The sequence below is a fragment of the Coturnix japonica genome, chromosome 1 (genome assembly GCF_001577835.2).
Source record: "Coturnix japonica isolate 7356 chromosome 1, Coturnix japonica 2.1, whole genome shotgun sequence".
NCBI lineage: Eukaryota > Metazoa > Chordata > Aves > Galliformes > Phasianidae > Coturnix > Coturnix japonica.
In genome coordinates, this window is record NC_029516.1 from 31254038 (window position 1) to 31275046 (window position 21009).

Below are 21009 nucleotides of genomic sequence, written 5' to 3' on the forward strand. Positions count from 1 at the left end.
TAAAGGATTTAATTTAGTTTCTGTTTCTTACTGCATGGGTAGCAGTATTGAGTAAGGGGAGGAACGAGAACCAAGCAGATGTGAACCTTAAGCTTGGTTTCACCTCGTAGATGAACAAAATCATTTTGTCCTTCCAAAGGATCTTCCAAAGGATCCTCTAATTCTCAGTGCTTTACAAAATTGATTTTATTTCACCTAAGCAGCAACTAGTTACAGTTTCAAAGATCAAGGTTGACATATCAGAGGCTGGGTAATGGTATTTCCATTAGTCAGGGCACTCAGACACGCAGTTTCACTTTCACAAACACAGAACTTAATGTTGTTTTTTCACAGGAAAGAAGCATTTTAAACCACCAGCACCAATGTCTCACTGCATAACACTGCTAAGAACTTCCCTTAGCTCATGCTTAGAACTGTCCAAATGAACTTGAATGTCACTGTCCCTTCTTCTGACCCCCTTCCATAGGTCACTTGTTCTCAGCTTGCCACATAATAGAGTTATTTCATTACCTGCGAATTCAGGTTGGAAGAAGAATGCTACTGTTTGAAGTTGACCTGGACAGGAACTGGAAAGGACTATTTCAAGACAACTTCTGCACAACTTGCTGCTGGTTTTCTAAATCTTAAGTGGTGTTTAAAGATCTCATTCTTTTCTTATATATCACTTGGCAAAGTAACATAGGCAGCCCTTCCAGAAATGGGGAAGAGGCGGAGAACCACAGAGGGCTGGCGTGTGATGGAGCTTAAGGCCCCTCTGTTTTGTATGAAGGAAGAAAGTGAGGAGCTTGTTGGCTGGCTATGCTCGTTCCAAACCACTGTATTAAGCAAACTCAATTTAACTCTTTGATGAAAATGCCCATTCACTGAAAGATGTGAGCAGGCAGAAGTGAGACGACTGGGGGCATGCACACTCCGCACCGCCCGCCGTCCCCGCCCCGTTCCTCTCCCTGGAACGACATGGCCGTCATGGGCCGAGGGGCAGCGGCGGAGCTGTGGGGGGTGCTGCTGCCGCCGCAGCGGGCGGCCGAGGGCTCGGAGGACGAAGAGGACGAAGAGGTCGAGGAGGAGCCTCACTTGGAGGAGGCTGCGCTGCTGGACGCTAACGGGAGGGAGATGGCGGCCGCCCTGCCCCCGCGACGAGCCGGTGAGGGGAAGCGGGAGCGCGGGGCTGCCGGTCCGGTCCGCTGCTCTGCCCTGGGCCGGGCCTTGCTGTGGCATGGCGGCTGCGTTGGGCCGGGCTTTGTCGTTATAGTTAATGTAGAATCCCTCAGTTTTCTGTTTTCGTACTAAGGAAAGCGAAAGCAATGCAAAGCATGCGGTGGATCTCGCGCGAGTAGAAGGGGACCGTCTCGTGTGGGCCTGTGCTGCACTTAACAGCCAATTAATTAATTACCATGGAAGAGTGATGATGATGGAATCGTTTTGAGTCAGAAGGGACCCTAAAAGGCCACCAACCACCCTGCAGTGAGCAGGGACGCCTGCACTCCATGGCATGCCCACAGCCCCCTGAGCCACTCCTTCCTGTTAGACATTTTTTATCCCTAAACTGCATGAAATGTTGCCAGATTCTTCTGAATAACACGAGGAATTATAAGTGTAAAAGCTGTCATAGAGGTGAGATCTGATGCTACAGCTGAGTGAAGAAGGGCTCATGCTGAATGTCAGTGCTGGATCCCCACACAAAGACCGAGGGAGAGAGGGTGGAAGGAGGAGCACACCAAGTTGGTTGGTTCACATGCAGGAAGTATTTGGCAGACAAATGCATGCAAAGATCATGTGCAGGCACCGTCATATGTAGAATCAAAGAGTCATAGAATTACCGAGGTTGAAAAAGACCTCCAAGATCACCCCATCCAACTGTCCACCTACCACCAATATTTCACACTAAACTGTGTCCCTCAGTACAACGTCTAAAGGTTTCTTGAACACCTCCAGGGCCGGTGACTTCACCACCTCCCTGAGCAGCCCATTCCAGCACCTAACTACTCTTTCAGATAAGAAGTGTGTGCTAATATCCAACATGAATCTCCCTTGGCACAACTTGAGGCCGTTCCCTTTAGTCCTATTGCTGTACAGTGCTTTATGACAAGCTTGTCCAGAATTTCACACTATCTTGACGTATGTGGTACAAAGTAGATGTTAAACTATATGTTAGCATATTTTATTTTTTACAACTAGCAGTAATGGGATTTATTTCTCTTCTTAATGTTTCAGTTGTTATACAAGAGAGCTCCAAAAAGGAGTATGAAGTAGTTGGACGCTTTCCATTAGTTGGCCCCTGGTGGACAGTTAATGTTAAAGTTAAAAAAGGGGGGTCCAAGTACTTTGTTCAAGGATATCCATCCTATTTTCTTCGGACCAATATAGAAGACAACAACCGAGAAGTCTTCTCGCTCTTTCTTAAGGAATGTAGAGTTCCAGAGCATTTTAGGCAGCTGTTTTTTGCTTGGCTTCCTGCAAAGTCTACTCTAAGTTTTGGGAATCTTGAAGAAAAACTAAAACAATTCCAAGTTTCACACTTACCAGCAGGAAAGAAACAAGGAGACACTAAGGATTTTGATATCTTATACCATGTTTGGAAATCAGGTGGGTATATCATGTGATATTTCGAGAGTTTTATAAGCTAATGGGTGAATTGGAACTCCTCCCATCAGAAGGCTGATGTGGCTGGGGAGCAAAGTGAGGAAACACTGGACTGTTTCCACATGGAGATATTTCAGGCCTACTGAGGATCCTGGTGGGTAAGATGTTGTTGTGAGTGTATGAGTGTTAGCGACTGAATCAGTAGCATGCTTCTGAAGCAGGCATCCATTCTGTCCACACTGATGTTGTGATTCAACTTAAGTGTTCTGGCTGCGCACATAAAATACTCAAACAACTAACAGGCATTATTTTTTCTCTATATTTGGCCAACAGAAACAGCTACTGCCCCACCCCATAGGTCATGTTGCTACCACTGTGGTTCATTCTTCAAGCTGTGAACTGGTAGCTTAAGTTTGGGGTCACTGAGAAAACTGTTCCCCACTGGCTTTCCTAAGTTTCTGTGCTGATCTGATGTTACAGATTTAGAAGCCTGCTTTCTTGTGCTGGATTTTAAACATTCTTCTGTACACGTGTATGACAATTGCCCAATGAGTTCTCAACTGACTTTCTTCAAAGAGTGAGAAACTGCAAGAAATCAGGGATGCTTTGGGTGTACGGGAGGCAGAAGGATAAAAGCCAGAGTCGGTTTAAATAATTTTTGCAAAGATTTTTGCATATTGCTTCAGATTTATGGTTTATGGTGTCTACAGTTGCAGGGAAAGCAGTGTTGGTAGCCCTGACTCACCCGATGATACTGGAATTCTTGCCTACTCTTCTGCCGCGCCATTTCTGCTCTCTTTTGGATATGGTGTGCTGGAAGAGAAAGGCTGAAAATGACGATACGGATGGTGAGATGGTACATTCTGAAGATGAGATACTAACAAAGTTGGATGAGATATTAAAAAATGAGCCATGGAAACTCGGATTCAGCAGGGTGAGTAATGTTAAGAAGAGTAAAAAACGAGGTGTTTGTTACATTTCATCTTCCTTAGAATACAATAACCTCTTGATGACGTTCAGTTTATTAGCTGGGCATTTCTGGGAGGTAAGCTTAGTTCATTTTGAACTGCATGATTTACTGCACTCAGTTTGAGCAATTTTTTTTCCCCTGTTGTTCTGTAGTTAATCAATCTGAAAAGATTTTAAAATTGGTCGTGTTGCAGTGTTTTGCTTAGTCGTTCCAATACAAAATAGAAGATTAAAGACTAGAGGTAACCAGGCAGAAAGCAAGAACTTTTAAAATAAGATCTGTTTAAAATTCACAAATCTGCTTTCCAGGTTTATGCCAGCAAGTGGAGTTTTTCTGTTCTTAATGCATAGAACAAGACCATGCTTTCATAGCAAGGTAGATAAGTTACGCCGTAAGAGGTTACCTGGTCTAGTAGTATTCTTCTTTTCAATATTATGGGACTTGTGGTCGCCTCTCACCATCTTGGTTTCCTTTACTGACACCAACTACACTTGCTGTGCGACTTTGCTGCTGCACCTCACTTTGTGCACCTCTACTTTAGATGTGAACTAAAGCTGAATAGTTAAGAAATGTGACTCGTTAATCTCTGCTTCAGCCCCACAGTGGTTTTACTGACATTTGTTCTGACTTGTCTCTAGAAACCTCCAGTTTCAGAGACTCAGCTGCCTATCCAGTCTATTTCAATGTGCCACATCCTTTCCACCAAAAAGGTTTTACTGGTGCCTACTATTATATTATATTTCATATACTCAGAGGAATGTTAATCAGCAAGAGTGAATATAATATATCCAGAATTAATGTTTGCTTTGATTCTTTTTGGGGAGAAGATTACCTACAGGGAACTGAAACTTTCTTACTGTGAGGCAACGTGGGACGCCTTCCGTCAGTGTGAACACCTCCTTCGGAAGATCCCTGACTTGCAGAAGAATGCTTTGATTCTGTATAATAAACTCAAGAAACACTGCAGAGAAATGGGACACACTTACGAGGATCAGGATGAATTAACTCGTTTCGTATCTGAAGATATGTCCATTGAGAGTGCTTGGCAATCTCTGGAATTTCTGAAAGATGAGAATATAGTGATTAGGGAGAAGACACTGGTGTTTCTGCCTCATCTATACAAATCTGAAAAAGACATTGCCATGTATATAGGTGATCTCCTGTCAAAATGCCCGTGGCAACTAGATGTTGATGTGAGAAAAATACTTAACGCTTCTGAGATGTCAAGAGGAGTTGTAGACAGTAAAACTAATGGTATCCAGGCTGATGAAGTGGAACATCTGAAGGAAGATAACCCAGACAATCATCACTGTGAAAATCAGCTTCCTGAAAGGGAAGTGGCGTCCACATCTGGTACCCAAAGTAAAGCAGAGGTAGACCCAGATCAGGTGATTGCTCTTGAAAAGATTTGTTCTAATCCTGTCACGATCATAAGTGGGAAAGGAGGCTGTGGGAAGAGTACAATCGTTAGCTGCCTTTTTCGGCACTTAAAGCAGATAGAAAAAGAAGTGGAAGCTGCTTCCAAGGACTTTGAAGAAGACCTGGATGTGTCTGAGGAATGGGATACTTTTGATCATCATTGGGAGTCAGAGAACGCTTGCACAAAAAATCCCTTGAATATTCTATTTACTGCACCCACAGGGAAGGCAGCGAGTCTTCTGAGTGAGAAAACCAAGCTTCCTGCATACACTCTGCATCAGGTGAGGAGCTTTTCCTCTTATTTTAGCAGTGTCTCAAAAGACCCTTTGACACTGTTGGTTCTTGTTTTGGAAGAAAGCTTTTTACTGAAGAGTTTCCTGAAGAGTTTTTAGCTATTAGTGATAATTCTTACAAACAGCTGGTCAGCTCCTTGTTTTTTCATACAGTTTGATAGTCGATTTCAAATTTAAGAACAGGGACCTCCTTAGCTGGCAAAGCTGTTTCCCAATTGCATTCCTACTAATACCTTCACATATGTGAGGAGGAGATGAGTAGCCTGGGGTTGGATGATGAGATGAATTTTATTTACACCATTTTCCTACCCACAGATATGTACTGTAAAACTTGATTTTTATATTATAGGAAACCAACTGTTTGTTAATAAATTTAAGTCTCAGTTGTCCAAAGTCACAAAAGGTACCAAAAACTTGATTTCAGAACTGAAGATAACAGCTCTAAATACAAGATTGGAATATCTTGTATTGTAGACCACACTACGGCTATCTTTATAAGACAGTTCACAGCTGATTAGTGCCGGAGCATGATTTATTTCAATTTGTTTCTAGATCATCTATAGTTTTAAATCATGGAGGCAGACTGCAAAAGAAGTGCCATGGAAGTTTTCTACTGTGACAGTTCTGATTGTGGATGAAGGAAGCTTGGTGTCTGTACACATTCTTAGCTTAGTTTTAAAACTGTTATGTGAGCATGCTCAGCTTGCCAAACTTATTATTCTAGGTAAGTGGAAAACGAATCAATTAGGAATAGACAATAATGTACAAAATATAGTACAAATATCAGAGCTACAACTAATCTCGCTGACTCTTTAAAAGCCCAGGGGGTTACACTGCGCTCTCCTTGGCTATTTCTGCTCATGCATGAAGCCAAGTTAGAACAGTCAGACTCCAGCAGTTTTCTGACTCAACTGTCAGTATGAAAGGATCAGTGTCTCTCTTATCTATTTAGCAGTGTCTTGTCTGATTCTGAAGGTATTGTGATTTCCATGTGGTGTCTTATCACACCTTGCAATGGGGTGCAAGAATTGTAAAGAATGTAAAGAATTCAAAGAAGATAGTAGGAATCAAATATCAGGACACAGATTCCATAGGGTCCTTAATGCTAGCACTGATTTGTTTTGGTTCAGAAGAAAACCAAGTATAAGATGACAATTTTCTTCTTTCTTACACTGATTTTTGTTGGTGGGGTTATTTCCTGTTGGCTGTTTGTTATTTTTTGTAGAGGTTCTGTTGTTTCTCCTCACAAATTCTAATTCACATTCTGTTCAGGTGATACTAGACAGCTACCAAGCATAGACCCTGGCAACATGTTAGCTGATATCTTTAGTAGTCTAAAATCAAGAGGACTTTCTGTGGAACTGCGAACAAATCACAGAGCTGAATCACAGCTCATTGTGGATAATGCAACAAGGTAAGGATTTCCTTATGAGTGTAAGAAATTTTCCCATAGTAGACTTGATCCTTTACCCACACTCAGGTGCCTCAGGAATCTGTAGCACTGCTTCTGTTACAGTTTCTTATTCAAAATTAGTATGTATATCCTTTATGTGCTGCATGTCTTAGGATTTATTGCATGTCAGTGTGCATTGTATGGCATATAAGCAAAAGTTTATAATTGATGAACTTCAGGCCAGTGGAATACTTTAACCAGAAATAATATTTCTTTTCTGTTTTCCCTCCTTGCTGTGGTCCAGAATCTCTCTCCGGAAGCTTCCTGAATTTGATGAGGTGCTGAAATTTTCTGGTTGGAATAAAGAGCTGGAAATGCCAAGCCCTGAGAAGAAATTCATTTTTATTGCTCTGCCTTCTGATGGGGGTTCTGATAGTACGTGTGCATTCGTGATCTTGTCTTTCCCTTCGGTAAAACATAGACTGTTAGTCTGGAATTAAAGTTTTTGGGAGATTTTAGTCTTGTTTAGTTTTGTGTACGGTATAAATGCTAGTTTCATACCTGGAATTTTGCCTTCTGTAAGTGCACATGGCAAAACTCACAGGTGCAAAGGCTGTGCTGTGGAGTTCCAGCTCACCAGTTGAGTTTCAAATTGGATGTGATACAGCTTCCACCATTGACCCTTAGTGGATAACTAGGTTGAGGGCCCTCCAACTCATACATGTAAAAAATGTTCAGTTTGCAATTTGGAAAAAAAAATAAATAGTGAGAATCTTATCACCTCTTCTTGCTCTGGTCACTTACGCAGCTAACAGAGTACTAAGCATAAATTTCTGCTGTGAAACTGAAATCTGTAGTGCTCTGGTTGTAAGATGTTCCATCCACACCTCTCTTACGCACTGTATAAAAACCTTATTTTGCATGAAATACCATCTACGCAGCCACTTACTGGAGATGTAAGAGTTTATCTCTGGTGTTACTCCTGTCTCCCATTTTCCTAGTGGGATAACTGCGTGATGTTTTTTAAAGAGAACATATGTTTGTGTATGTGTAAACACAATTTAAACATCGTGCATTCAAACAAGTAGAAATGGTACTGAAACAAGAAATGAGCAGAGGCAATTTCATACTGTATTATGTTTTTCTTTCTTAAATTGTTTGTTCTTCATCTTTACCTTTTATGCCTTCTACATCAGATTTGCAAGCTGCCATAAAGGCTTTACTTAAAGAAGGACCAGGATTGCAGGATGCCACACAGTCACAGTTCATTGCTTTCAGAAGGTAAGAGAGCACATAGGCAGACACTGAAAAATCCTTGCTAACAGCCACAATCTAAAGATAACTGAGTGTGTAGAGCTGGAAAGACTGGTGGTAATGTCATAGAAACTGTTAGAAAAGCAGACCGGGTGTCTTTTCTTAAACTTTTGGTTGCCCCCATTCTCTTCATGGAGGGTTTTTCCTATAAACTTCACATTTTTTTCCTCCACACTTTTTGCTTTTATGTTTGTCACAAGGATGGACATAAGCAGTAACGTTATGCAATGGATCCTATGAGATCCTGGCTGGGATGCTGGCAACAAGGCAGTGTTCTTTTGTTTTTACTCATGAAGTGCATTTTCTCAGCAATTAAAAACACTACTTGCGGGTTGCCTGTGTGCAAATAAAATGGGAGCATTTTAGCCAGTTCACCTGTTGTGAACATCAATAACTCTGAAATTAGTTTTATCTCTCCAGTCTGCATGCATGTGGGAGACTATTAATACTGATTCTTCTGTAAAGTATTCTTAAGTACTTAATCTGCATTTAAAAGTTAAAATTCCAGGTCTTGAGAAAACAAATATATAACATGAGCAAATATTCTACCATTACTACTTCATCTTCAAACTCTGAATCAATGATTGTTTTCAGTTGAAGGTGGAAGATCGTCACAGCTGAGATGGACTTTCTCCATTGCTTTTTAACTATAACGTTCATGTGGCATTGCGTGTAATGGTTTCATGTTTCCTATCCTTTAAGTACATGATAATTTTTCCTTGTTCTTGTTTTGCGTGGTAGGCAGGATTGCGATCTAATCAATGAACTTTGCTGCCAGCACTATTCGAACCATTTAACCAGGTAAGCCACCGCTTGGCAATTTTCACCTTGCTGAATCTCACTGTTTTTGTGTCACAACCTAAAAGAAATTTCTGAAACATTTAAAATATTTTTGTTTGCATCTAGACCTGCTTATTTACGGTAGAGGTCATTCTGTTTCTTTGATGGGTCTTTTAATTTTCATCCCGGACTTTGAAAAGGGAGAAGATAAATTGTTTGCCCTTCGTTTAAATTGTCAGTGAATTCCAAGATTTTGAGTTATTGCTAAGTAGATAAAATGGACATAAAAAGAACTCTGAACAAAAGGTTTATTATTTTCCCTGTTGTGTTATTTCTAAATCAATTTTGAAATGTGTTTGGGAGCAGCATTTTGGTGTTTGTTGGGAAGAAGTATGAGAAATGCATTTTAGATGATAGAATCAGAATTACCCGGGTTGGAAATGACCTCAAAGATCATCAAGTCCAACCATAGGATGTGAGTGGTCTTCACTGTTTTGAATATAAATAAGATTTTTATTCTGGCTCAGGTACAGTGAGGGGAACGAGTAGAAATACTAACCCGTGGTGAACGCATATGTAGTAAATACGTCTCACTGTTTCTTTCTCTGACCTAGAGACCACAAAAGACGACTTTTATTTCAAGTTGATGACAAGATTTCCTGCACGAGAAATACGTACCTCAAGGATCTCTTACCAGATGCTGGTATTGAACGGGATCCTGATAAATGCAGAAATGGAGAAAGCACCCTCAGTACAGGGAATACTGAGGAGGGCAAACGACTGTGCAATGGAGATATATTTTTCATAACACATGTAAGTTGTTGCTGCAGGAATGTGTGAAAATAAATAATAGTAACCAATCCAGTCCTTTTTAAGTCCCCAGAACAGTGCAATTTTCACTTGAGAAATTTAGTCTCTAATAGATACCTGGTTGTTTTGATAAACTGTTGTGAAATGCTACCCTCTTACAAGAAAGAGGCAGATTTGCAATGGAATTGCAAATGTACCTCTGTCATTGTAAAATGCTTTTCAGTTGGTTTCTCTTGTTCAGCACTGCGAGTTCATTTTTTGTCCTCAATTCTATAAATACACATTGTGAATGCATTGTAAATGAAATGCAGTCTTTCTGATGTAGGTAGAAGCAGTCTTAGGTAAAGAATAAGGCTAACGTTGTTGCTGGAGTTCTCTCCAGCAGAAAACTAAGCTACCAAATAAACACACCAACAGGAAACCCTCATATTTTTCTCCTTGAGTTGAATGAGTTGAGTTGACTTACCAAAAGATCCACTTAAAGCATCAGTATTTGTGCATGGGAAGCACGGGCTGTGAAGGACTGGTGGAAGAGAGCAAGCTTGTCTCCATTTACGGTAGCAAATGGTTAAGTGGGCTTACTGGTAACATTTCAAATTGTCCTGGATAATCTTAGTTTTCTGGGTATTTAAACCATTTATTGGATTGTTTTTGCACTAAACAGGACTCAGGGTAGGCCCTGCAAAGTGTAAGCACTTTCCTTGTATGTGGTCAATGGAGATATTGAACTCTTGGGCTCAGTGTATTCTGAAACTATTTCATTTGGTTGATGTTGCAGCTACCTTACTTTTGGAGAAATACAGACTATAGACACCACACAGAGGTACAGAAGTTGATCAAGGTCATCAGAGGGCTGGAGCACCTCTCCTATGAAGAAAGGTTGAAAGAGCTGGGCTTGTTTAGCTTGGAGAAGAGAAGGCTCCTGGGAGACCTCATTGTGGCTTTCCAATATTTAAAGGGAGCATATGAACAGGAGGGGAACAGCTGTTTATGAGGGTGGACACTGACAGGACAAAGGGGAATGGTTTTAAACTGAAATGGGGCAGTTTTAGGTTAGACACTGTGAGGAGGTTTTTCACACAGAGGGTGGTGACGCACTGGCACAGGTTGCCCAAGGAGGCTGTGGATGCCCCATCCCTGGAGGCATTTAAAGCCAGGCTGGATGTGGCTCTGGGCAGCCTGGTCTGGTGGTTGACGACCCTGCACATGGCAGGGGGTTGAAAATCGATGATCATTGTGGTTCTTTGCAACCCAGGCCATTCTGTGATTCTGCAATTCTGTGATCAAACTGTTAATACAAGCTTACCACTGAGTGTTCTTATGTTATTTCTTTAGGATGTAGAAATTAATAAGCAGCGCTTGTTGACCATCAGCAGCACATATGGCTCCACGTACACTGTGAACTATAAGGCTCTGAAGAAGCTCTGTCATATAAAACATGCGTGGGCCAGAACTATTCACACATTTCAGGTAAAAAAACCAAAGCTATCAGGTGGTAAAAGTTCCTCATGCTTTTTTTCTTGACAAGGCACTTTATTTTCACTTGAAAGCCTCAAAGCAACTGAAATTCTTTGAATGCAGGATAAGTATCTCCAGGTTCCCCATTGTTGGAAGCTATCCTTTTTATTTTTATATTCCTTGCTGGAGGTGTCCATTTGTTAAAGCATTCTTAAATGTATTTCAGGGTTCTGAGGAAAAAACAGTTGTCTATGTGGTTGGCAATCCAGGCCGTCAGCACTGGCAGCACGTGTACACAGCTGTGACCAGAGGACGCTGCCGTGTCTACGTTATTGCTGAAGAGAGGCACCTCAGGAGAGCAGTCACTAACAATAACTTTCCCAGAAAAACTCGCTTACAGAGGTTTTTGAGAGAGGCAATTGCAAATGCAAACAACTGTCCGACACAGACGTCATCTCCTCTGACAAAGAGACAGCCAGGTCAAGAGCCTGGAACTCAGCCTGTTTCCTTAACTCAAGATGTTCCTGACCCACCCGAACCTGGAACTGAGAGGATTCAGCAAGAAGGGTCAGCAGATCTCAATAAAGAGCACGTGGGTCATTCGCAGCAGATAAGTCCGTATAAAAGACAACAGAGTCATGCAGAGGAATCAGATAAGGTAAGTATCTCCTTACTTTTTAAAATATTTGAAGTTCAAATGCTGGAAAGCTTGAAACAAACTCTTGTGTTCTCTTTCAGTGCTGCAAGTAGTGCGGATACTGTTATGATGGTTTTGCTATTTATAATTTCCAACATGGGCAGAGTCATACGGGGCTAATGGGGAAAAAGAAGTTCTCATCTAATAGCAGTTAGTTTATAGATGGTGTTGCTGACCGCAGTGATCTGTTGGGTAGCTTTATTCTTCCTGCACAGAAGTCAACTGTTAGGAGCTGACGTGCTGTGATATTTATGTACAGTGCCACCACTGAAGTGGGTACATTTCAAGTTGTCAATGATTTCAGTGGGTAAAATACATGCTTAGCAGGTTTTTTAATCTTCCTGTATCTCATTTCTGGGAGCTGTCATGCGTGAAACCTTTCATTTTTTGAAGCTGGTTTTGGTTACCGTATTTTAGTTCTGGTTCAAACTCTGATAATCTGTTTCTTGCTTTGACAGCTATTAGAAAAAGACACTCCACTTGGGACTGCCAGACTCAGGAGCCTCACTTTGGAGCAAGTCACTCCCAGGAAGCTTTTCAAAAGCTGACATATGTTTAACTGTCCTCTGCAGGGGTACATCAGTTTTGTTTAGGGTTTCTGGGAAGGAGAAGCTGGGTATGCAGATGACTTTCAAAAGCCTTCCTGTGATTGCATTTTCCCTTAGGAACGATGCATTTTAAAGCGAGCCTTTTATATTTTCAGTGATCCGTGTTTAGGGGAAGATTCCTTGGTGTTAAGTCATCAGAAATCATTACAGGCTTTTTAGTTTCCTGAAGAAACTCTCAGGATCCAGAAGTTCACTTGAATAACAGGTGGCCATTCTTTTGTTTGAGCACTGCAGCCTCAGCTCTGGGTTTTATCTGTATCTCCTCAAGCTGCAGCACTCATTAGAATCTGTGCTTGTGCCAAAAGCTGCCATTTGCTTTTCAGCCAAAAAATAGCAGTTTGCAAATAGGAATTCAGATTTCTCCAATGTGGCAGAACTGTGGGCATTAAGCTTTGATGGTTTATGAATTTTAACCTTGTTCAAATGAGAAACAAAAGGTGCATTCGGTGACACAGCTACTTCGTCCCATTTGGGTACTTGAATGCAATGCAAGACTTGCTGCTGCTGCTTTCCATCCGCTAACGGTCTTGTAAACAGAAGTAACATTCCAAGTCAGAGCCCAAATAACAGCACCGCTTCTTTTTCAATGTGCTGCATGGCCCCATCAATTGCAATTGATGCAATTAAATAAGCTGAACATTTACTCAAACTTCAGACAAACTGCATTAAATTCGGAGGGTTTGCTTATTACTCTTTCTGTTTTTTTCCCCTGTCAGGGATAAACAAAGTAGCCCAACACCGCCTTTCTTAACGCCCTTAAATCACAGTTTATTTCAATTTATACAGCTTTTTTTTTTTTTCCCATACAAATATTTGCAACAGTTTGAATTTCAAAAAAACATACAGAGACGATAAATATCATGCTATTAAAGTATTAAATTTGTACAAAAATACTTTACAGTTTAATACTTATTTGTTACAAATAAAAATACGTATTTAAGTGACTTATGGACTTTTTGTTGTCGTTGTCTTCCCATGATTCAGCGTTGAATGTTCCTCTGACCTTTTGTGGCAGTGCTGCGATATCAATGAGACGGCTGTGTGTGCAGGGCAGGTGAGCTCGTTCATGGATTGGAAACAGCAATAGGGATACAGATAACAGTTTTAAATGACCAGAAACAGCTCCGTGGGGTGATTGCTTGGATGTGGTGACTCTACAAATGTACAAACCCAGTATCTTTATACTCACCAAGAACAATAATTACCAATAACAACTTGAATACTGGAATAAACCAAAGCAGCTGCTGGTGGGCGTATAAAGCAACCGGCAGTATTTTATTGCTTGAGGGGAGTGGAGAGAATCTGTGATGTTTGTAAAAGATATTTACAGTTTTCAATTCTAAAAACGTGTTGTAAGGGGATGCTTATCATAAAGAAAGCTGAGAACAAAGCATTTTAAATGGGACACCGGTCCCCCTCCCAAGAAATGGTTTGGCTTAAAAAGCTCACGTAGAACAGTAGAAGTTGACAGGTTTATGGATCATTAAAGAACTTTTGTATCAATCTCCCGCTGCTATTGTTTTTAAAAGTCAATTCTCTTTTAAAACCTTTCTAATTTGTCTGAATCATAGAATCATAGAATCTGAACGCGTTTCAGTTTTACTCTCGTCGGTAATCCTCTTTCAGAGGTTTTTAATCCCACTAAAAAAAGTCTCTGCTTCAAAAGCCCTGCAGGCTGCAAGACCTGTCGTTAAATACTTCATTGCATAGGGAATAATAACATCTGATCTAATCAAATCTATCACGGTTGTTGGGGAGCAGTGTTCACCACATGCTGCAGCTTCCTACAAGCATTCTGTTCAAACATCTAACCTGTGCTTTGTCTACAGAGCGTGCCCTGCTTGCCAGCGGAATGCAGGTCCCCAAAATGGCAGCGCTGGGCAGGTAACGAGAGCACGGGATGCAGCACAGTGTTCTTCCTCAGCGAGCTGACACTGACTTCCTGCTAAAATGCTTTTAAGAGTCATGTAACCTGGACACCACTGGTAGGAGTTGTTAACACGTTGCTTTTTCCCTCACACAGCTGCTGCTGCTGAAGGGAAAGGACCGTTTCTCTTATATCATGTATAAATATCTTTGTGTTTTGAGGAAAAAAAAACAACAACAAAAAAAAAGGCCCTTACATACCATTGCTAATGGTAGATTGTTTAGAATGGAATGACTTAACAAAGAATTAACCTTCTAAAAAAGTGATCATGAATTAATATAAGCCTTGAGACGGATAGACTGACCTCCTGTGCTTTTAGTGCTATGTTGTGTCTGAGCTTATCCTCAGAGAAATCCTAAAGGGATTTAGCACCATAATTGTCTTTCATTACCAAATGTCCCACTAAAATGATTTGCTGCTATAATGTATTTGTGGGATCCCGTGTCTCTGTATTCATGTTACCATGCTCGGTCTGTTGAAGAAAGGCATTATTCTGGTCGCTCCACTCCCCGCTCGCTGAAGGCTGTTGGTCTGAGCTTCCTTTCTGAGACGCCAGTGGGTTCCTGCTGATGACCAGTTCCAGCTTATTGCCAGATTCTGCGATCAGCGGCACAACCAGACAGCAGTCAAAGTCCCTGGTACGAACGTGGTTTACCTGAGCGATCAGAAGATTAATTTTAGGTAGGGGTTTTAGGAAAAGGAGATCACAAGAGAAACAGATTCATCCACAAGACTATGAAGGTTGATTGAAATACTCCTGGTATACAACAGCCCGGTACAGGACTACTTCACCACAGCATCTCCCAGTCCAAGCTGGCACTGCATAGATGTGGTGCTCAGTGAGTATTATGCTATTACAGCTCTGGCAATCAGCAGCTTGGATTAAGCACAGAAACAATTTTAAAGTCTCTAACAAGAAGAGTAAAAATTACAGATCTGTCTGTTAATGCCTCAGGAAATTCTAACTTTCCAGTAAACATCTGCATGTTTCCCTTGAAGTTCTGAAATAAATAATTTGCTTCTATAAATGCAACTTCACAGAGAAAATCTGCCCTTAGTTTTACTGCATATAAGCCCAAATCACTATGAGCTGCTGCATTTTCCTACCCAGTGCTCCAAGGGATTTATTTGGTGTGTGGCACAGAGCATTAAGATCTTTTCCCCCCTTTTTCCCATTTCCCCCACATCCTTTCTCAGTAGATACACAAAATAACAGCACTGTTCCCTGCTGAAAATACAATAAGCAACACAGAGCGTTTGCTCTGAAAGTAATGCCTCCTGTTTATATCCATGGAAACTACAGCAGATACAAAGAGCACAGTAACACTATTTGATAGAGCAAATTCTCAGCTACAAAATGCTATTTTTCAGTGTAGTCACCACCATTAGCTCTGCATTTTTGCCAGTGATGAACAGCTCTATATTGGTTCAATACACCCTGACAAACGTGCACTCAGTGCTCTTGCTGTTCCTCTGTGAGCATTCATGGGACCCACCTGGCACAAACTTTGCAATATTCCAACATTGCCACCATTGTTTCCAATGCACTGAAGCCAATATTCAGCTCTGTACACAGTTCTCTGGTCACAATCCACTGATTTGTGCAGATGAGCTCATCAGGATGCCCTTCATTTCATGGAATGACAGTTGTGCGTGGCCATTCAGAGTGTGGCTTGCTTTTCATGTTGCTGACACCACTGTTGAAACACACCACCCACTGCCTATCTACGCTCACATCCACTGTTGGCTCTCTATAAACATTCAGCAAGTATTGATGAATGTCAGTGGGTGCCATTTTTTCCACACGGAGGAATTCAACTTCACACCTTTGTTCCATCTGCACTTCCACGTCAGACACCATTGTGTCCGACTGCCCCTCTGCTGCCATCTGTCGCACAGCAACAACATGTAGTGATACTGGCAGGAAGGTTAAGCCTCTGCTGCCGTACCACCCGCATCTGACTCTGATGTCATGGACCAACATAATGAAACAGGAGGCATTGCTTTCAGAGTAGCCTACATAGATAACAAAGCTGTTCCAATTGAATGCTAACATGGTTTTATGCGGTTTTCTGCCCACACATCTGGTTACACAGATGATACCCGAACACCACACAGTCTGGTTACAAAACTTCTTACAAAATGAACTTTTTATGTCATGCCCACTCACACCAAACCTGAGCTGTGACAAAAACATTACCTGTAGAAGTCTGTCATACGGTTTTAAACCACCCAGATCACCAGGGCCAGCTGGCCGAATGTTTTTAACATACACTCCTTTTTCCAATAAACCATCTGAGACACTGAACCCAAAGTCTTCTCCATCAGAGTCCTTGTACAAAGTTACCTGTGAAGGTAATTTAACACAATGATATGGTGGGGGAAAAAAGCTGGTCCTCATTTCTACAAGCACTAGGCAGCTCTCCTTCCTAGGTTATTTCACATTACAGCGATCACTTACTTACCCACCACTTGGTACTTCCAGTACTATATGAGAGTTGGTGCCATTTTTACATCATCGTAATGGTCTCAGCATGATGGGAAATAGATTAATTAGCTGCCACCAAGAATCTCAACTCAACTGCAAGGCTGAGAGCTGTTAACAAGACTTAGCATCTCTGTGGTGAAGGCCAATGTGCAGTAACAAAGACTAGGCTTAAACCGTGCCATATCTTCCAAAATACCTCGACCCCCATCAGCCTTCTTTTTCACCAGGCATAGGTCAACCCTATAACGATCAGTCCCAGCAGTGCTCAGTATAAGAGTTACAATGCAACCTTCTAAGAACATGCAAACACAACTCCTGCAGGAAGGCACTGCAGGAAGGGTATTCTGAAGACAAGCAATTGTGTGATGCCACCATAGATATGTTAGTTAGACAGGCAAGATACAGCCATTCAAAAGTAGAACATGGGTGCTAAGCTTGTTAGGAGAATGAAGTTTTCTGTATGTTCAGAGAATTAGTACTGTGAAAATAGTTGTGAGTTCAGTTATTTGCTAGAAAAGGATTCGGAGACTTCCTTGTAGGTGTGTGCCATGTGTAGCTTTTTATTTCTTAGGGTTTTTTGGGATTTTTCTTGCTTTGCTTCTCTCTTACATCGAGCAAGCAGACCTATGCAAGAAAACTGTAGGCCAATGGTGTGGGCTCTGATTGACATGTCAGTGCTGATAGAAAGTGTGTGCTGATAGGGACACACAGCCAAAATTTTGCTCTTGCTGATATAGTTTATTTCACTTGGGGTTCAAAATACTGCTTCAAATCATATCTTGGCTGATGAAATCACAGCATGGGAAAAAAAGGCACAAATGGTTGCTTTTCTTTTCAAGCTTTCTGCATTTTCCTTGAATTTACTCTGCTTCAGTGAGATATTAAAGGTGCTTTAACCAGGGTGAGAACAGACATTTGGTTGTCATATCACAGCACGTCTAACATGAGCTTGGTCTAAGGTATCCCTAAAAGTGCCGTATGACTAACAATACAGCAAGATGAAAACCAAAAGCAAAAACCCCAAACCAACCAATACCAATCTCCCCGGGAAAACTAAAGCAGAGATATCTATTTAATTTATTGGTAGTTGTGTGTGCTTCACGGCAAGGCTAAAAACTAATTAGCACTGCACCAAGACACGAATCCTCTTTTAAATAACCTTTTCTCCATATCATAGCAAATATAGGAGGGCTTCTCTTAACCTCTTCTTAAAGAAGCCTTAAAAAGTAAATGTGGAAACATGATACAAAGCCTGAGGGGAGATGAGATGTAAAACACTGCGCTGTTCTGGAAGAGATGGTACATTTTTTAAAAGGAACTTCCACTCATTCCTTTTTTTTCCCTTCCTTTTCCTTAAGGCACTGGCATTAAGTAGAGCAGGATTCAACCTCGGATGAACAAGCTCTAGACCATATGAAACAGGGGCTCTCTGAAGCCACCCAGGCTGTATTCTTGCCCTAAGTTTGGATCAAACTGCATCTAAACCCATTTCTGAGCGATCTGTCCTGCTTTTTGAAATCTCCAGTGAAGGAGACTCCACAGACTATTAAAGTAATCGCTGCCAGTGCTTCAGCTATTTCCCCCATGCCTAAACTAAATCACCCTTGCTGAAACTTAAGTCTGCTGCTATCCACAGAGAATAAGAAGAGTACTTTATTCTCTCTTTCTTTGCAGCTATGTGAAACAGGGGTTGCTTTTCTATAGTGTATGTTCTGCAGAACAATGCCCTTCCTTCCCTTCCAGACCCCAAATTGGGCAGTCTGTTACAGTCCAGACCTTACCAAAGCCACGGCAGAGCGGACAAGATGTGATTCTGGAAGGGTATGTATCAAAATACTACCTAATTCCTCTGCTTCTTCAGATCTACAGATCATAAAGGAGGTTTTAAAAATGGTTTCCCCCATGGCTATGTTTTTTGACTTCTGACTAACTTAACAGGAACTTGGAAATTAATGAAACCAATAGCTATTTATTCAAGGGATGAGGCTGCAATTGAACATTGCCGTGTCTTTGACAGCTGTCACACTTTTTAGGTGCTACTCATCTGCAGAGAGCACATTACGGGTTATATAATATTGGAGCCACATTTTGGGGCAGCATATATTTCTAAATTAAAATCCTTGAGTAAAATCAGTGCCTGATTTTTATTTAATAACGGGTAAGGGTAAGGCCTTCCCACACGGGTTTCTCATCCTCACTTGCCATTAATGCAGCCTGTCTTAAGGGTGTGAGATTGGAGGCAATTCACACAACACTTAAATCACACCTTCTTATTTGCACTTCTCATTGCAACTGTTTGGAAGTTTGGATCTCAATAGAAAATATCTCAGCTCGAGATGATTTGTTGGACTTTTAAATTTGCATCAGAAGCCTAAGGGAAAAAGAAAGCTGAAATGGAAATTTAATGCATATTTCATAAGCAATTAAATAGTTACACATTTTGAACAGAGGTTTACAGGTTTTGAGTTTGTTTCTGTGTCTCTCCTCCCTCTCAGATATACGGGGAAATGTTTCATTTAAATTCATCCATCTTGCACAGATCAGCCATTGAGAGGTTTTAACCACCGGCAATGTTAGGTTAATACTGACGTGCAGCAATACTGATGAAAAATTATTTCATGTCTAGTGCATATTTTTGCTCTCAGAGGAACTCTCGCTCTGGGAAGCTTTTCAAATTGGTCTGCTATGATTTTAAGAAAAGTATTAACCTATACACTTAACCTAACTATATAAACTCGATTAAAGGCATAAATTAAACTTGGGTACAATACAGCACCATAGCATCCAGCTAAATTAAATATTACCAATTAAACCATCTAGAACAAATATTGTGACAGATGTGTACGACACTTATCTCAATCCTAGCTTTCTCAGGACAAAGACCACTTAAATAAGTATTTGGTGAAATCAATGCACCTAAGCAAGAAATAGTGGTGAGTTCAGGTTAACTTGCTGCAAGGTCTGCAGCATTAAGCAAAATAATTCTCAGGGCTGTGTTACCTTTCAGACAGGGCTGAGAAGAACAAGCTGGTAATGTCATCTGCTCACCCTGCTGCTCCCTTATAGCTATTCATTTGTGTTTGCAGCCTGAGGATTTTTATCCAGCCTTTCTCTCTGTTATTCGTGTGACATTATATATATACTCATGTATAGTGTCACATTCGCCTGCAGAGGGCAGAGCACATTTGCCAGCCAGCCCTGCTACAAAAAATACTTGAGGAATTCCTTCGGCTGTGAATTCCAAGTCACTCCTATGGCACTGTGGCTGCTTTGGAAAACTCTAATTGGACAAGTCTTCCTGAGAAATAGAAACTGAACAGGTTATTCATATTAAACTAGAGGTTTAACATAAACATTAAGGAGGGGAGAGAAAGTAATAGACACATTGCTAGACAAAAACCAATAGGAACTTACTAAGATTGGCATGAACACAAAACCAGCCCGTGAAGCTTGGGTTGCATAGAAGCATAGAATCATAGAAACTTTAGAGTTGGAAGGGACCTTTAAAGGTCATCTAGTCCAATTCCTCTGCAATGAACAGGGTATAAGCATATTTTAGTGAGCTGGACCATAAGATCCAGGCACTGATAGCTATTTTTCTTAAAAGATGGCTTTTTTCATTGCCTGGTATTTAAGAGCTACCAGCTGTAAAACAGTACTGATTCACTAATAGAAATCTGACTCCTCCTCTCCAGCAATGCATTTGTTTTATCAGTCACAACAGACTGGTTTTATAATCCATAGAAGAAAACAGTATCTTTGCTAAGTGTGAGCACACTGTGAAGCACCTGCTGACATAGACTTGCCTTCCATCTCACATTTAATTTCCACTCAGGAAAATGGAGCACAGCAACCAACCCCAATAATCTCTTCAAATCAAACTGGAAACACAAGTAGCTTTAAACTATCACAACACATCCTAGTGACTGCTTACACAGGCAAATTATTCCCTGTCCATATGTAAAAGATCCACTCTCCAATGTCTTCTACAAGTATTCACTTAGCACATCCTCAGTGAGACCTTAGCTCACTACATGGAATGAATCACAAACTGAGCCCAGTCAGAGCCGCAGTGAACAGGAAGCAAAACAACTCCCCTGAGAGTGATGTGTGACCTCTTATAGAAATTTTGCCTTGCTTTTTTGTCCCATTTCTGTGAAAATCTCAGACCTTGAGGAGGAAGAAGGAGCACAAGATGGGGCACTCATTCCTGTCAAGGAAAACATAACATTGTAACGCTCCCCAGAGTTCTGGAAACTGGTTGCTGTT

General features: G+C 41.1%; 2 protein-coding genes across 13 annotated transcripts in view; one reads left to right on the forward strand and one right to left on the reverse strand.

The window, feature by feature from the left end:
• Window positions 1-476: 476 nt before the first annotated feature.
• HELB (DNA helicase B) lies at window positions 477-14429 on the forward strand. 2 transcript variants are annotated; one of them, XR_001553667.2, is made up of 15 exons: window positions 477-1144; window positions 2215-2586; window positions 3294-3517; window positions 4381-5253; window positions 5818-5989; window positions 6538-6679; window positions 6963-7093; window positions 7855-7939; window positions 8714-8773; window positions 9367-9565; window positions 10898-11032; window positions 11247-11678; window positions 12176-12291; window positions 13310-13379; window positions 14155-14429. XR_001553667.2 is itself a non-coding variant. In XM_032443434.1 (14 exons), the coding sequence occupies exons 1-13, from the start codon at window positions 904-906 to the stop codon at window positions 12263-12265; spliced, it is 3156 nt and encodes a 1051-aa protein (XP_032299325.1). In that variant the 5' UTR covers window positions 477-903; the 3' UTR covers window positions 12266-12291; window positions 13310-14429. The 2 variants fall into 2 exon arrangements, 1 of the variants encoding a protein (XP_032299325.1); XM_032443434.1 differs by having other exon boundaries at window positions 13310-14429.
• A 100-nt stretch (window positions 14430-14529) lies between these two features.
• The window catches only part of GRIP1 (glutamate receptor interacting protein 1), a 275417-nt gene continuing 268937 nt past the window's right edge, over window positions 14530-21009 (reverse strand). For 10 of the 11 annotated variants that reach the window (XM_015856413.2, XM_015856439.2, XM_032443426.1 and 7 more), the window contains 2 exons: window positions 16453-16599; window positions 14640-14907 (listed from right to left, as the gene is read on the reverse strand). In XM_015856413.2, the coding sequence (XP_015711899.1) occupies window positions 14671-14907; window positions 16453-16599 (384 nt within the window). In that variant the 3' untranslated portion in view covers window positions 14640-14670. Of the gene's footprint in view, window positions 14908-16452; window positions 16600-21009 lie in introns of all 11 variants that reach the window. The other variant, XM_015856447.2, reaches the window with a different exon arrangement.